The sequence below is a fragment of the Anopheles maculipalpis genome, chromosome 3RL, assembly GCF_943734695.1.
Source record: "Anopheles maculipalpis chromosome 3RL, idAnoMacuDA_375_x, whole genome shotgun sequence".
In the NCBI taxonomy this organism is placed as follows: domain Eukaryota; kingdom Metazoa; phylum Arthropoda; class Insecta; order Diptera; family Culicidae; genus Anopheles; species Anopheles maculipalpis.
This window is the reverse complement of record NC_064872.1, coordinates 6,431,832-6,445,887: the sequence shown is the minus strand read 5'-3', so window position 1 is coordinate 6,445,887 and position 14,056 is coordinate 6,431,832. Positions and strand designations below refer to the sequence as shown.

At 44.4% G+C, this 14,056-nt stretch overlaps 2 protein-coding genes across 2 annotated transcripts in view; both read left to right on the top strand.

Annotated features, from left to right (window-relative positions):
* LOC126563935 (probable phospholipid-transporting ATPase IIA) overlaps nucleotides 1–14,056 on the top strand; it is a 415,461-nt gene that overhangs the window by 376,932 nt on the left and 24,473 nt on the right. The window lies entirely within an intron of this gene.
* The window catches only part of LOC126564000 (uncharacterized), a 49,196-nt gene that overhangs the window by 33,855 nt on the left and 1,285 nt on the right, over nucleotides 1–14,056 (top strand). The window contains exons 6-8 of the mRNA XM_050220895.1: nucleotides 13,218–13,302; nucleotides 13,405–13,479; nucleotides 13,597–14,054. Coding sequence (XP_050076852.1) covers nucleotides 13,218–13,302; nucleotides 13,405–13,479; nucleotides 13,597–14,054 — 618 coding nt within the window. The remainder of the gene's footprint in view (nucleotides 1–13,217; nucleotides 13,303–13,404; nucleotides 13,480–13,596; nucleotides 14,055–14,056) is intronic.

Below are 14,056 nucleotides of genomic sequence, written 5' to 3'. Positions count from 1 at the left end.
GTCAAAGCGTGGACGAAACCAAGGGAAAGGCAAGCAAACGCAAAAAAAAAAAACGGGAAAATGATGAAACCGGGAAAAACGAAAAACCGCTTCGTTCCGCTTGTGATGTGCTGTGACCCGAGTGGGAGGTATGGGGAATGGTGTGAGGGCGTTAGGGGGAAAAAATGGAAGGGAACTGGGAGGAATTTTCCGATCCAACTGGGAGTGGGCACACACACCCAATGAGCCAACATACAGAAGGAAAGCGAACGGGAGGAATGGGGTGGGGAGAAAAAGGAAAAAAAAGTACAACCCACGAGGCAAGCAGAAAAATACGATGGAAAAACCTTTTCCCACTCCCCAACCTCCCGCTTTCCCCCCTTGATCTCGAACGGGATGGGGAGTTTTTTTTCTATTACGAGGTGATAGACACGTGCAAGTGTGTGTGTGTGTTTGTCTCGATTTTTTTCCCTCTCACTCTGCCACCGGTGTGTAATGCTGTTTTCCAAAAAGGATCCAAAAAAAGACGGGGAACAGCACACCATTCCAATTCGGAGGTTTTGCCCTCTGTGTCCTCTTCCATCGCGCCTACAAACGTCACGCTGGAAGGCTGAAGTTGGACTGAAGTGGGTGTAGAACCACCACCCACGGGTGGTTCCATTTTTTTATACTACACACGTGGAGAACTAGAGTGGGAGAGAGGGCGACAGAGGGGGCAGATGGAGGAAGGTGGTAGCAAAAGCGAATGAAAACTCGCAGGATCGCTCATCCCCCTCTGTGGGGAAGTGTGGGTTGTGTTGGGTTGAAAAATAAAAAAAAACCTCCCATGCACCGGCACAGTAATACTTTTCATTTTCGGCTTCCAAAAGGGGCGGCCAACAAAAAAAGGTGTTTTTCCCCGAGTAAAAAAGAGTGGAAGAGGCAGGGAGGGAAAGAAGGGAAGGGAGGACGAAAGGGGTGCGCGGATAAGGAACGTCAAATAATGCTGGTGCCACGCTGGAAAGGAAAAACTGGCTCGTGCTAGAGCTTCCAGCTCCACAGCTTCTTATGTCCTTTTTCCCTTTACACCCTAGACCGGGATACCGACGAGAAAGTTATCCATCCAGTAGTCACAGCGGGAAAAAATGAATCCTCCTTTGCCCATCCACCCACCCCGCCCCACACCAAATAAACCCCCTGAAGTGAATGGAATTTTTCGGGACAGCACAGGATAACCCCACCATTTTGGGTGCCAAGGAAAAAAGGTTTTTCCACTCCAACTCACTTTTATCCCCGCTTGCTCGCTCTCACCCCCTTTTGGTTAACCTTTTCATACAACGTTCCGGCAATCGGATCGTATTCCAGGTTTTTCCTCCGTTCGAAAAGAAAAAAGAAAAAAAAACTCACCCCCTATCCCAATCGGTCGGTTCGGGCTTCCCCTTCAGGCTTCTTTACTTCCGGCGCGGACTTTCTTTTTCTGCTCGGACATTCGGATCCTTCCTCCTGAAAACGGCTCCAATGGCGTTCATCAAAGTACATTCACCACCACCACCACCACCACCACACACCACATCACAGCTAAGGGAAACACTGGTTTGGCTAAAGACGGCTGGCTACTACGACGATGAACGGAGATCGGTCGTCTTCTTTGCTTTGCTGGTCGTCGCCTCCTTGGATCCTTGTTTTTTTTTATTTTCTTTGCAGACTGCTTTATCCTTGCAACCCAACTTTTACTTCGAAATCCATAACTGCGCTCCACCTCAATTTTCACCCACCCCATAAAACTTCACCCACTCCTGCCCTTCACGATGCCTTTACCTTCCGGTTATTCGGTTCCACCTCCAACCGATCTCCATTGGGCTGGATGGCTTCGATGGGAATGAGGGATTTTGGGGGTGGGTTTTCTTGTTTTCCACCCGGAGAGCCCAAGGAGAAAGCCTCCCGATGATGAGCGCCCCTACGTTTCTGACAGCTTTTTCCCAATTCCTTCTCCCAGCCTTTCCCCCCCCCCCCCCCCCCCCGCCCCACTTGCCTTATTCTTTCGGCACAAAACAACAAAACACCTCCTGCTTGTAGTAGATGCCGCTACTTTCTCAAGCTTATCGCTTACCGTTCCACTCTAGCGTCTTCACATCCTGCTTACTTCTTACCACCCGTCATCCGACAAATAGGATCTGTCAAAGGGGGACCCCGGTGAGGCGAGTTTCGTTCGTTGTGGAACGAACACAAACTACACCAGCGCGAGCCTGATCATAAGGAGTGGTGTTTTTTCTTTACTCGTACTTCTTTTTTTTTTTGACAAAATCGGACATGAATTAGGAATGAGAATTGGGGAGCGAAGGAGGGCTGAATCTAAGCGAGAAACAAAAATGAAGCGTATCGTACCAGCGGGTGAAACAAAACGGTACACGTGGCCATCGCTATCGCTCAAGGAAACTGGTGTTGGTTTTTGGAGGTTTTTTGGTTTTCAAAATAAAAAGATGAACATTTCCTTTTTCTTTTGGATGTGCTGTATTGTATTGAACTAGCAATAGAAAATAGAAGCGTTTTGTGGCGATTAAAATAGTATGAAATATCTGTAGAAATATTCGGAGTGCTGCTTTTTCACTCAAAAGAATCATTTTGCCTTCGTAAAATCCTTACTTTTGCTAAAACATGTAAAAAACAAATGAAAAAAGGTATGAATAGCACTGATATGAAGAGAAATACACAATTGAGAGCAATAAATTCTTAAAATTGATTTTAAAAAATTACCAAAAACGAATTCTACGCCCTAAAGTATGCAATGTATCAATTTTCTGAGTAATTCATTGCCAACACGTTTTTAAACTATTTTCACAACGATTGGCTTGTTGTGTTTCGCTTCTTCATTACAATTCTCAATATTTCAGCCTTATTTCAGGTCATTTCATATGATGAATTTATTTTTTAGATTTGTAGACAATATTTTAGAAGAAATTACACCGAACAAGATTGCTAACCCATAGATTTTGAAGATAACTTGACAAAATTAAAAACACGTGCTTTAAAGTAAGCAATGTACTGCACAAAATCGTCCGATTAATAGTTTACAGTGTTTTTCTAAAGGTTTTTAGTTATGCAACCAAAAATTTCACATATTCTAGAGCATTTTAATTTTTCCACCTTTATTCTTCCGATGAAAATCGAACGATTCGATCAAAATTCTTCAAGTCCCGTGTGGGGTTCTCCACTTTATTTTGCCGACACGTGGATAGAATGATCGGAACCAAGACACCAGGGTGTTCCATCCATTCTGCCGAAAACGCGGCACATCACACTTGAAAAGCAAAAATGGTGAACAAAAGCAAAATATCCTCAGTTCCTTATGTCTTCCGATTCGCGCTGCCGGCTAGGCGTAAGCTAATGAGACGTAATAAGGAGAAGGTTGCAATGTGGGATATGCGTAAAATATTTTGGATTTCGTTTCGAGGGCGACTGGCATGGAGCCATCTCTATGCGAAAAAGCATCCTCGAATGCCGGGAAACACTCGCCCTCGCCAAAAACACAGTTCGCTGGTTCGCGGATAAGAGCGAATGGGTGGACCGGGTAAGGGAAGTGGTAGAGTGCTATGGGCTCCATTCCCTTCTCCCACTTCCACCCGGCATTGGCATCGTGGTTGGTGGCAACTCCACCATACCCATTCTGCTCATTTCGGAAATTCCGAGGGCGGAAATTCAAAAAAGGGGCGACGAGAATGGGAACGGGCAGGCTAGCGGTAGTACCACTCCGGCGAAACAGCGGCAATGATGGGTACGAGTATCGTGCACCACCCAAAAACCACCCACACCCCAACACAGCAGGGTGGGTACGTACCATCTCATCCCACAGGCAAACGTTCGGGAGGGTTCGGGAGATATTCTCCGCTACCATTGCCGCCGTATATTCCGGTCCGTGTATCGAGCATATACATAGGGATCGGGCCAAAGCATTCCACCCACACCCACACGGAGTGTCCTTCTCATCCCATCGCGGCGGCCCAAAAGGCATCGGGCGCTGGTAGAAGGAGTAGGAGTGAGCCCAACATCCCGAGATCGGACAAAAAGCGTCCCGCTGTGGAACGAGTTTGACGACAAAAACATCTCTCTGTGTGTGTGTGAGTGACTCTGTATGGGTGTATTGGGGTGTAGCGATGCAATGGGGGAGAAAATGTGAGGGAAAATGCTCACCCACCTACTTTCTCTTTCGTTCACTCTCTCCGGTACAATCATACTCGCTCTCTCTCTCTCTCGCGCGCGCCCTACTGCTCAACACACATACACAAACAGGGAGGAATTCTCGCTCACAACTATCCTTGCTCACGGTTTGCTAAGGATACGATTTCCTTCAAGCGAGTTACCCAGCAAGGATATACACCGTCAGCCAGTCAAAGCCAAGTCCTCGACGGATCGTGACGCATCGAAACGCGCTCTTCTCGCATTCTTCTAACAGAAGCCGGTTTATACAAAAAAGCACACAGTGAATAAATTATTGCATTTGAAATATCAACAAGCATAAAAGTATTTTACAAAAAATACTACAAATACTTAGGAATAGTGTCACAACAAACATTGACAGCTGAGTTCCAGCGCTTGCTACGCGTATCGAATCGTTGGTGGATTTTTCAAAATTCACTAGTACTCAAACTAACTTGTGTGATAAGCGATTATCGCTATACCGGATAACGCATTTCAATAAAAGTTACATTAAACGTGAGTGATCGTGTGTGTGTGTGTGTATGAGTTTTTGTGAGTGAAAAAAGAAGCAAATTTTACTACTGATAAACCTATCGTTTATCATCGCGAAAGTGAATTTTTGCTATCCTCTTCGTGTTCGTTCGCGCTCCGTCTTCCCAAGTGTGTTGACCAATGAGTGAGTTTCCCCGGTTGTGGTTGTGGGATTTTTATAATAGCTAGAATAAAAACAAACAAATTAAAAGAGTAAAACGAGTAGAATTTTCGGGAACTAATAAGTGATTTAAAGATGCTTTTAAAGGGAAATAGTAGTAGCAGTAGTAGCAAACGATAAGAACAAAACAAAAGTGATAAATGAGAGTGGTTCACTAATGTTGTGTTTTCGATCTTTCTTTTCCTACTTCTTGTCTTTTACACAATTGCGACGATTCGTTCTCGATTCCTCGACCTGGATATGGATACTTATTTGTTTTATTATCTTATTTACTTTTTTCTTTCTTCCTCTTGCTTTTGTTTCCATTCTTTGTTTGTTTTTTGTATGATTGGTATTTTTCCTATATCGTTTGATTTGTTTTCGTTTCGGTTTATGTGCCACGCTTATGTCACATACAAATACATAAAACACACTCACACATTACTCGCTCATGGCATTCGTGGTGCTGCAAAACACGTGCCACATGTACATTGCGCACCGTGTGTCGTGTGTTTATGGTGTTTTCTGTGCACTTTCTTATTATTTCTTCCCTTCGATTACGATTCATTCATGAACTTTCGTTTCCTTTTTTTTTCTATTCCCAATGGCTCGGTTGTGTTCGTACGATTTGTCGTTCATTTTATTTGCGGTTTTTTATTTATACATTTCTTTGAATAAAATCAGCGAAAAGAAAAGCAGCAGCTATGTTACACAACAACAATAATAACAAGGTTAGTAAAACAAACAAAAGTGTCATTTTCTTTGTGATTCGTTTGGGACGATTTGACGTGTTTAACATTTTTCGGTGTATTTCAATTTTAAGTTAATGATGAAACCTTCGAAATTAATTAATACATCACACGGACTTCATTAATTTGTTTCACTTTTTCTTTAATATAAATTTCTGTATTATAAAAAAAGAAATAACAAAACATAAAAGACGATCAGTCATTCCAGTGAAAAATGGCTAACGGTAGTACAAAGATAATTCTAGTGAATTTTGATAAAATATATCCATCGCTAACCTAAAATCATTTTCAAACACAAACCAAGGCACACAAACGAGCGCGCACACACACACACATGTGTATGTATGTGTAAATACTACCTATAAAACAATGCTTTCAACACCGTCTTTCATCCATTTCCCGTAAATCGGCTTATCACACACGCTGTGGTGCGCCTAAAAGCATGCAATTTACAATGCACCGGCTATTGAGCTATTGAGTCTTCAAACCATCAATAAACGGTAGAAGAGCGGTAGAGTAAAAAAAAAAAGGAACAGCCAGCCAAGTACACATCTGATTTAATATAAAACATGGATTTTAGTACGATTTTCGTACAACAAATTTATACCGAAAAGCACTACACCACGCACTACTACTGCTGGGTGATATTATTAATATTTGCTATCGTAAAGCTGACACGAGTGATGGCTGGGAACGGAAAAATGTTTGCCCACTGATGTATTTGTGCGCATGGGTCCCACACCCTCGCTATTCAATTGAAAGTGGAAAAAAAAGAATGTCCGATATACTGAAACCCAATTCCCACCACCCATGATGCCCAAAAACATTTTTTTGTTTTTCCACAGCACACGGAACAGCTCATAACTTTTGACTTGTTCCTCTCGGTCCCCCGTTCCCCCATTCTTATCTTCCCACCCAATTCCCTCTTGTACTAAACCATCCTTTTTCTGTGTGTTTGTGTGTGTGTACGCACACTGCTGCCCGTCGGTCCAATCTCTTAATTGAACCGCAATCGAATATCCCGTCCATCCCTTTTTTCTTCTTCTTTCGTATGGTCCTCGCGGGCCCTCGGCTCGGCGCGATTGCAGCTTTGAAGGGTGGTCGGAGAGTGCCAGTGTAGCTACAAAGGGAAAGTCGACGCTAAGACACATACCCACCCACTACCCAAACCGGATGCCCGAGATTCGTACGATGTCCCGTCGTTTTTCTTTCCTCCTTTTTTTCTCCCTGTTTCGTTTTGGGAAGCCGGCCAAATTTTCTTTTGCTCGCTTCCGTTTCGACCCCCTCCCCCTCCGACCTACTCTCGGTCCCGGTGGAGGTGGTGGTGGTCGGCGGTTCATCAGAAACTCATTTTCTTCATAAAAATCATCCCACCACGAGACCAAACCAGACCAACCAGAGAACCTGATGCTTGTTTTTTCCCTTTTTCCCCGTTCGCCACATCCTTTGCCCCAGCAAGAGGGAAAGAAAAGTGGGAGTGGGAGGAAGAAAAAAATACCTCCTCCCGCCACGTGTTTCGGTGTGTGTGTGTGTGTGTGTGTGTGTGTGTGTGTGTGTGTGTGTGTGTGTGTGTGTGCGTTTTCCATCCCATCACAAAACGTCAGCCGCCTTCCTTAACACAACCACAAGAAAAACTCCCCAAGCCCAGGGCTTCGAGTGCGAGGTTTTTCGGGTTTTTGGGTGGTTTTTCCTTTTTCTTCCATTTTTACTACCGGTTGGACTGGGGACACGGGAAGAAAAGGAAGAAGAACGGTTCGATGATGGAACTTTTCCATTTTGCCCCGTCGCATCATCCTTCCTCTCGCCCCCTCGCCCACAAAATGGGAAGATGAAGTGAGCGCGACCGCCAACGGCAGCAGCAGTAGCAAAAACGTGAGCCGTACATCGACCGTGGGTGTTTGGGGTTTTTGAAGCGAGAAGAAGGAAAAGGCCGTGCCAGGGGAGGGAAGGGTGGAAGGAAAAATCCGTCCATCCGGACCGTACCGTACAGGAGCAGGCTCACCTCACCCAGCGCGCCCGGAGTACGCGCCCGAGTGGGTGGAGACGACATTCCAAGAAGCGAAACCGTTCATCCCCCATGTCATCCATCTTTTTTAATTCTTGACAGTTTTACCCTCTTGCTTTTTGTCCGGAGAGGGGCCGTTGTTGGGGGTGGAAGGTGGAGTGGAGGTTAAGGGTGTTGGCTGAAGGTAGGTGGGTGGTGAGTTGGGTTGGGTTTCAACAAAAAGGGACTCGGAAGACATCGGAAGAAGAATGTCCGTTCGGTTTGGATAAAACCCAACACAGGGTCAGACAGGGGAGGACAGGGGAAGCCCCCGAAGACGTGTTTCTTTGCTCGCTTGCTTGCTTGGCGAGCTCATTCGAAAAGATCCCATTTTCCCCCTTTTTTCTTTGTCGGTGTGCCCCGGTGGTCCGCTTTTTCACCTTTCCTCTATCATACCCCACTGTGCTCGACCGATCCGGTGGACGTTGACTTCGGTAGCAATTTTCGCTCCCTACGCTATCGGGCTTTCGAAGTAAGTCTTGCGGAGTCTGGGTGTATGTGTGTGTGTGTTAGTTGACGATGGGATGGGAAATCTCCCTGTGCCCACCCATCCGGTCTCGAGATGGTAACAACCTGCCTGGAGGATGGGTTGAATAATAAGAAAACGCAAGCAATAACCATCAAGAAGAAGCGCAACTCTGCTTCACCTTTCCCTTGGTTTTCTTCAGACCGAAAATACCTTCAACAGTGGAGTTTTCGGGTGTGTAAGGTGACGGCTGGGCATTGGGCTTCCGATCCGATCCGAGTTTGTGATCGTTTTTTTTTTTTCTTCGCCTCTATACTTTTGCCGGGCTAAAAAGGAAGCGCAGGACTACTCTGGCTCTGACCATGTTTTGTGTGGCAGGTTGGGTGAGGAACTGAGGAAGAACGAGAAGGAAATCTGTGGAAGAAAAAAAAATCTGCGGATCGAAGACGGGGATGAGTTTTCCATGGATACCACCCATCCCCATGGAAAATCACTCCAGGGGGTCTCGCCGGTACGGTGGGATTAGTTTGCTCGTTCAATTGGTCAATATTTGGGAGCGTTCGACATTTCGTTGCAAGGCTGGAAAATGATTAAATTTTCTGCGTTCTATCGTGGTAAAGGTTAAGTGGTGTGAGGTGGTGAAGGAAAAGTTTTTTTACATCTATTATTGAGGTTTGTAATCACGGTTTATAGTTAAACTTTGATTCGGAAAATAGATTCCTCACACAATCATACTTGCGTTAAAAGTTGCTCTTTGTTTATATAAAAGCTGTTTTGCACATCATTTGGTAGTCCTAATTCGGTTTCCTAACGAATCTAGTAGACCTTCAACAGGTTGCTTGGGGTTTTTTTATTATGCGCGCCTAAAGTTAGGCAATCTGCGTATCATGCAGTACGATCGCTATACGAACATGTGTTTTTTTTTACATTAAAATAGATCACTTTTGTGCATTTTTCTACACAAAAACAGTCCTGAATATAAAAATAAACTGAATTTTTAAAATAAAATATAAACTCTAGTACTGTAAAAGTAGTATTGAAACGTTTCTTTAATCATTTTAAGTCAGAGATTGAAGGCCTGGATACGAAAGAGGAGTGGAGTGTTTAAAATTTGTTGCATGCTCAAAAACACATTTAAATATATATATTTTTAAATTTGAAATCAATAAATAAAACAATTAACTATTTTAAACATAAAAAATCAATTATCCACTATCTGTAAAAATGATTTAAACGCTTTACTTTTAATTACGTGTTACTACAGAGCTTCTCCTAACAATTTTCACTTCACGTACACACTCAGACCCTCAAACTTAATACTACCACCATGTAGACAAGGACGATAATTCCCACTTCCCCAAAGCGTAGCTTCGGCCAGCGAACAACCAGAAAGGTTTCCCATTTCTCCTCGGAGCGATCGGTGGAAGGCGAAAACACTCTCCCTTCCTTGCTCTGTCTCTCGTTCTGTTTCCCTTCCTTGAACAAAAAAAAACGCGTGAAAGTTGAAGGAACAAATTAAAAACATCCCTTCCGCCTCAATTCCTTTTCACCCTGGACACCCCCTTTGTATGTCTCCCGTCATACCTCGGAGTGTGCAATACGAGATATATGCCATAAGAGAAAGACGGGATTGGGAGAAGGACCGGGCGAAGAAAAAAAAAGTCCCCCAACGGTAGGTCACATTCCGTGGCCGCTCCTTTTTAACTCAAGCGGAATCGAATTCTGCTTTCCCCCAGCAAACCACCAGACCCAACCACCGAGCGCTTTTTTTTGGGACCAACGTTGCCACGTTGTCAGTTTTCCATCAACCCGAGCCACTTTGAGGGGGGGGGGGGGGGGGGGGGGCGGGCGGCCTTCAAAACAAAAAACAAAAGGACCAAAAATGCCACACGGAACCGAAAAGTGGAGGACGAGGCAAAAAATGAGGAAAATCGTTGAAGGATGTGGATTTTTTGTTTTTTTCTTCAAGGGTCGAGGGCATTTGTCTTGAAGCTTGGACAGTCCGACAGGACTTTGTGGACGTCCAAGAAACACGCCCCTGCCGGTAGTGTCTCTCTTTTCCACTGCTTCTACGTATGAGTCACAGTCGTTTATTTCAGGGTGCCCGGAAGTCTTGGCGAAAAGATGGAGAAAAACCCTCTTGGAGGTGATGGTGAAGTCTTATCTCCGTCTCTACTCGCTAGACGGCACCCTCTGAACTTCCCCGTACGGGTCGGGTCGGAAAATATAAAAATTAATTAATCTTAAGTCGCCCTCCTTCGTGCTTAGTTCTCCTGTTCTTGGTTTGGCGAAAGATCCGTTAAGTGTTTGGCGGAGCATTAGAACAACGAGATTAAGGCGGGAAGCAGCGATAGACGAGGGTTTAGGGAAGCATCCTTTCTTGGTCTGAAGATGCAGCATTGTGTGTGTGTTTGTGTGATTGTGTTTGTGCCAGCCCTCCTTCACTCGAGTGTAATGGGGTAACGGTCCGATAGGACGATGGGTTCACTTCGGGATTCTTCTTCAACTTTCTTGGCTCATGGAATGGGCTCCCTTACTCACTCCTACTGTCCGCGCTTGGAAAAGGGGTTCACAAAACGTTCCGGATACAGACACAGAAACATCCCCTCTTTGCCTTTCTCTGCAAGAAAGTTATGAAGATAGGAATTCTTAAGAAAAGGACCAAGAAAAGTGTGCATCAAGCTCGGTAGGGAGCTCGTACGAGAGCTCAAGGTGATGGCGGTGTGAGTTAGAAATTATCCTGATTGCTTAGAAATTCAACAGGAAAGTGTCTAGAAGAAAATGGCCAAAGATATCCCTCTCAAGTCGTTCCCTTTTCGGCAAGAAAAGGGTATCAAGAAAAGTTCCCTTTTTGGACAGGACAAAGAACGTACGTACATCCCTTCGTGGAACTGGTCTCTTGTACACTTTTTTTTCTCCTCCCCAGGCTTTGCCTTTTGCCCACATTGACTGACACCTCCCAACCCCGACGAACGGGGCACTTGTGACCGTCATCATACCGTCAGGCACTCTGTAGGCACCGAACTCGAAGTCAAACAAAAAAAGAAGGATTCATTCTCACCCCAAACGCACACACACACACACACACACACACTGGGATAAGAGGGTGCGCATCTAATGCTACCCCGCCGTGTGATTGGAGTGAGGTGATAAGGGAAAGGACACATGGCACAGGGACGCACACACGCACACCCGTGGGACACACCGCGAAGAATTAGAAATGTGTGTGCACGTCTCCCCCTATTCAGGATCGTCGCATCTTCCCACACACGCCCCGCCACGGTACGGTGGATGGTCGGTGGGCTTTTAAAAGGGAGTTCGCTGTGCCACCATCCAACCGGACGGACGGACGGACGGATGGACGGACGGATGAACAAACACGAGCGCGCGCGTGTACGTACGATGATGAAAGTACGGTTCGATGTCGTCGCCCACGGTGGAACGGAACAGGCGAGATTCCGCTCGCTTCCACTCTTCCGCAATGGGTTGACGGAGTTGGCAGGCAACACTAAAACTGCCATCCTGGAAGCGAAACCCATTTATTGTATTGGGAATATATTTTTACCGGTATTTTAAAGTAGAAAGTAGTAAAAAAATATTTAAAAGAAGCATTTCAAATGCCACTTAATCAGCTCTAGAAAATGAACAAATAATATTACATACAGTTAGTTGTGACAACTAAATAACTAAATTAATTAATAAAAAACTCGAAACTTAAGCGAAAAGTTATGTAAAAAGTAGTCAAAACTTAATACATTTTACTAGATGAATAACGAAATTCAACAGTAAAAACTATCTTTAAATTAAATTTATAAAGAGGGTTAAAAAATTATTCGGAAATTGCTAAAACTACAAAATGAGTCTCTTAACAAAGAAATGGCCACAAAATAGCAATCAAAATCGTAGAACCTATCAATAAAAAAATTAATGCATATTGAAAAGAACTTTAAAATTAAATAAACAAGTAATATAAATAATTCAATGTAATCATAAATTGCATTTTGCAACAGTAATCAACATTCAATTTTTTTAAAAATAGTAAAAAAAATACATAAAGTTAAGATAAAATGAAAAAAAGGCAATATCAAATATTGTTAATTAAAAATTACTTGAGGTAAACATTTTAAACATACATAAATTCATAAACTACTTACAAATACAACCAAGACATTTATAAACAACAAAATAGTCCGCAAAATAATCAAGTCGATTTATTTTAAATTATTTTTTCGCAACCAAAATGACTTTCATGGACAAAACGGTCACATCGTTAACCACTCTAGTGTTGTATTTTTCACGCTTTTAAAGGACACTTTTCGTATCGCGTGTAGAAACCAATCGGTACCAACCGAGTACCTCCCATCCCATTTCACAAAGCTGCTGGAGGAACTTCTACCATTCCCTTCCCCCCGTTCACCCTTGCGCATCCGGTCGCATACGGTGCACTCACTGGCACTCCTGTTGCGTGGAGAATTCCGATTTTCAGAAAAGGGGAACAGAATTATACCGCACCGAACAACGCGTTCTCTCTCCTCCCGGGTGCCTGTTCTTCTGCCCACTATACCATATAATGGGACGCGAGTCATCCTCGCGCCGTAGTGTGACACACATTAGAGGGAAAGTGGCAGTGACAGACAACCTGCACACGCACCGCAATCCTGTGATTATGAAAAAAAAAATGGAAAGGCTTTAGGGTGGTGCGTACGTTGCGTGTCTCACTCCTACCGGTTTCACGGTAGGTCCCTGTTTTCCCCTGGCTTTTCATTTATCTCGGTGTAGCTACGCAGCAGGGTAGGCAATCCGCATTACTTCATCGATCTAAACATGCTTCGTAAGCAGGCTCCCTAAGCATCACAGCCACACGATTCTAGCGAATAAAGAGTGTGAAAATTCACATGACATAAAAATGGGAAAAATTCATATCCAAGAATAGAGTTTAATAATTTGCGAACACTTTCAGTAAACCATTTCATCACTTTTTATGCTTTCTTTTCCTTATTTCAATGTTTTTGTATCTTATGTTGAAATCTTTCTTTGATCTGTTTTAAATTTGGAGCTATTCTTAATCATTCTATTAATTAAATTTTCTTATTTATCTCTTCTCTTTCGCTGTAGGATTCTATATCCATGCCGTTTAACACCGAAACAACGGAAAACAATGGCAGCACGGCCAACACACCGGGCGAGGATGCGTATGCTGGTATGCGATGGCACACTTTATACGAATGTATCTTGCATTGAAAGTTCCCAAGTACATTAAATTAAACTTTTCTTCCCACCCTCCACTTAACGTCTCGTTAAGGTCTTATTAAAGATGCGGACAAGTTCAAGCTGATGCTCTTGGCCTGGAACTATCAAAACTCGGCGGCAGGTAAATGTTAGTGGTATCCTCAACATTTGTCCGAAAACGAACAAAAAACCCTTCCGGACACTCGAACCTGGCTGACACTAATGTTCTGCTTTGCATCCTTTCCACCATCGATCCCACCCACAGCACAAAATGGAGCCGAAGGACCGGATCTGGCGACGATGACGAACCTGTGGCAACAGTACCAGAACGCGCTGGCGATGACGGGCAAGACGAACTTCAACCAAATGCCGGTAAGTGAGCGACAATCGTCCCCCATAGAACAGCAGCAGGACGAAACGAACTCGTCCGAGCAGAAGGACGAGGACGATCTGTCCGAGGACGATTCGGAGGATCGGCTCGAGGCAACGGTCAACGATCCGGAACGGTTGAAAGCGTTCAACATGTTCGTGCGGCTGTTTGTGGACGAAAATCTTGACCGAATTATACCGATATCGAAGCAACCGAAGGAAAAGATACAAGCGATCATCGATTCCTGTACACGCCAGTTTCCGGAGTTTGCCGAACGGGCCCGCAAGCGGATCCGCACCTACCTGAAGTCGTGCCGGCGGAACAAGAAGACGCGCGAGGGCTGGGAGAACACGGT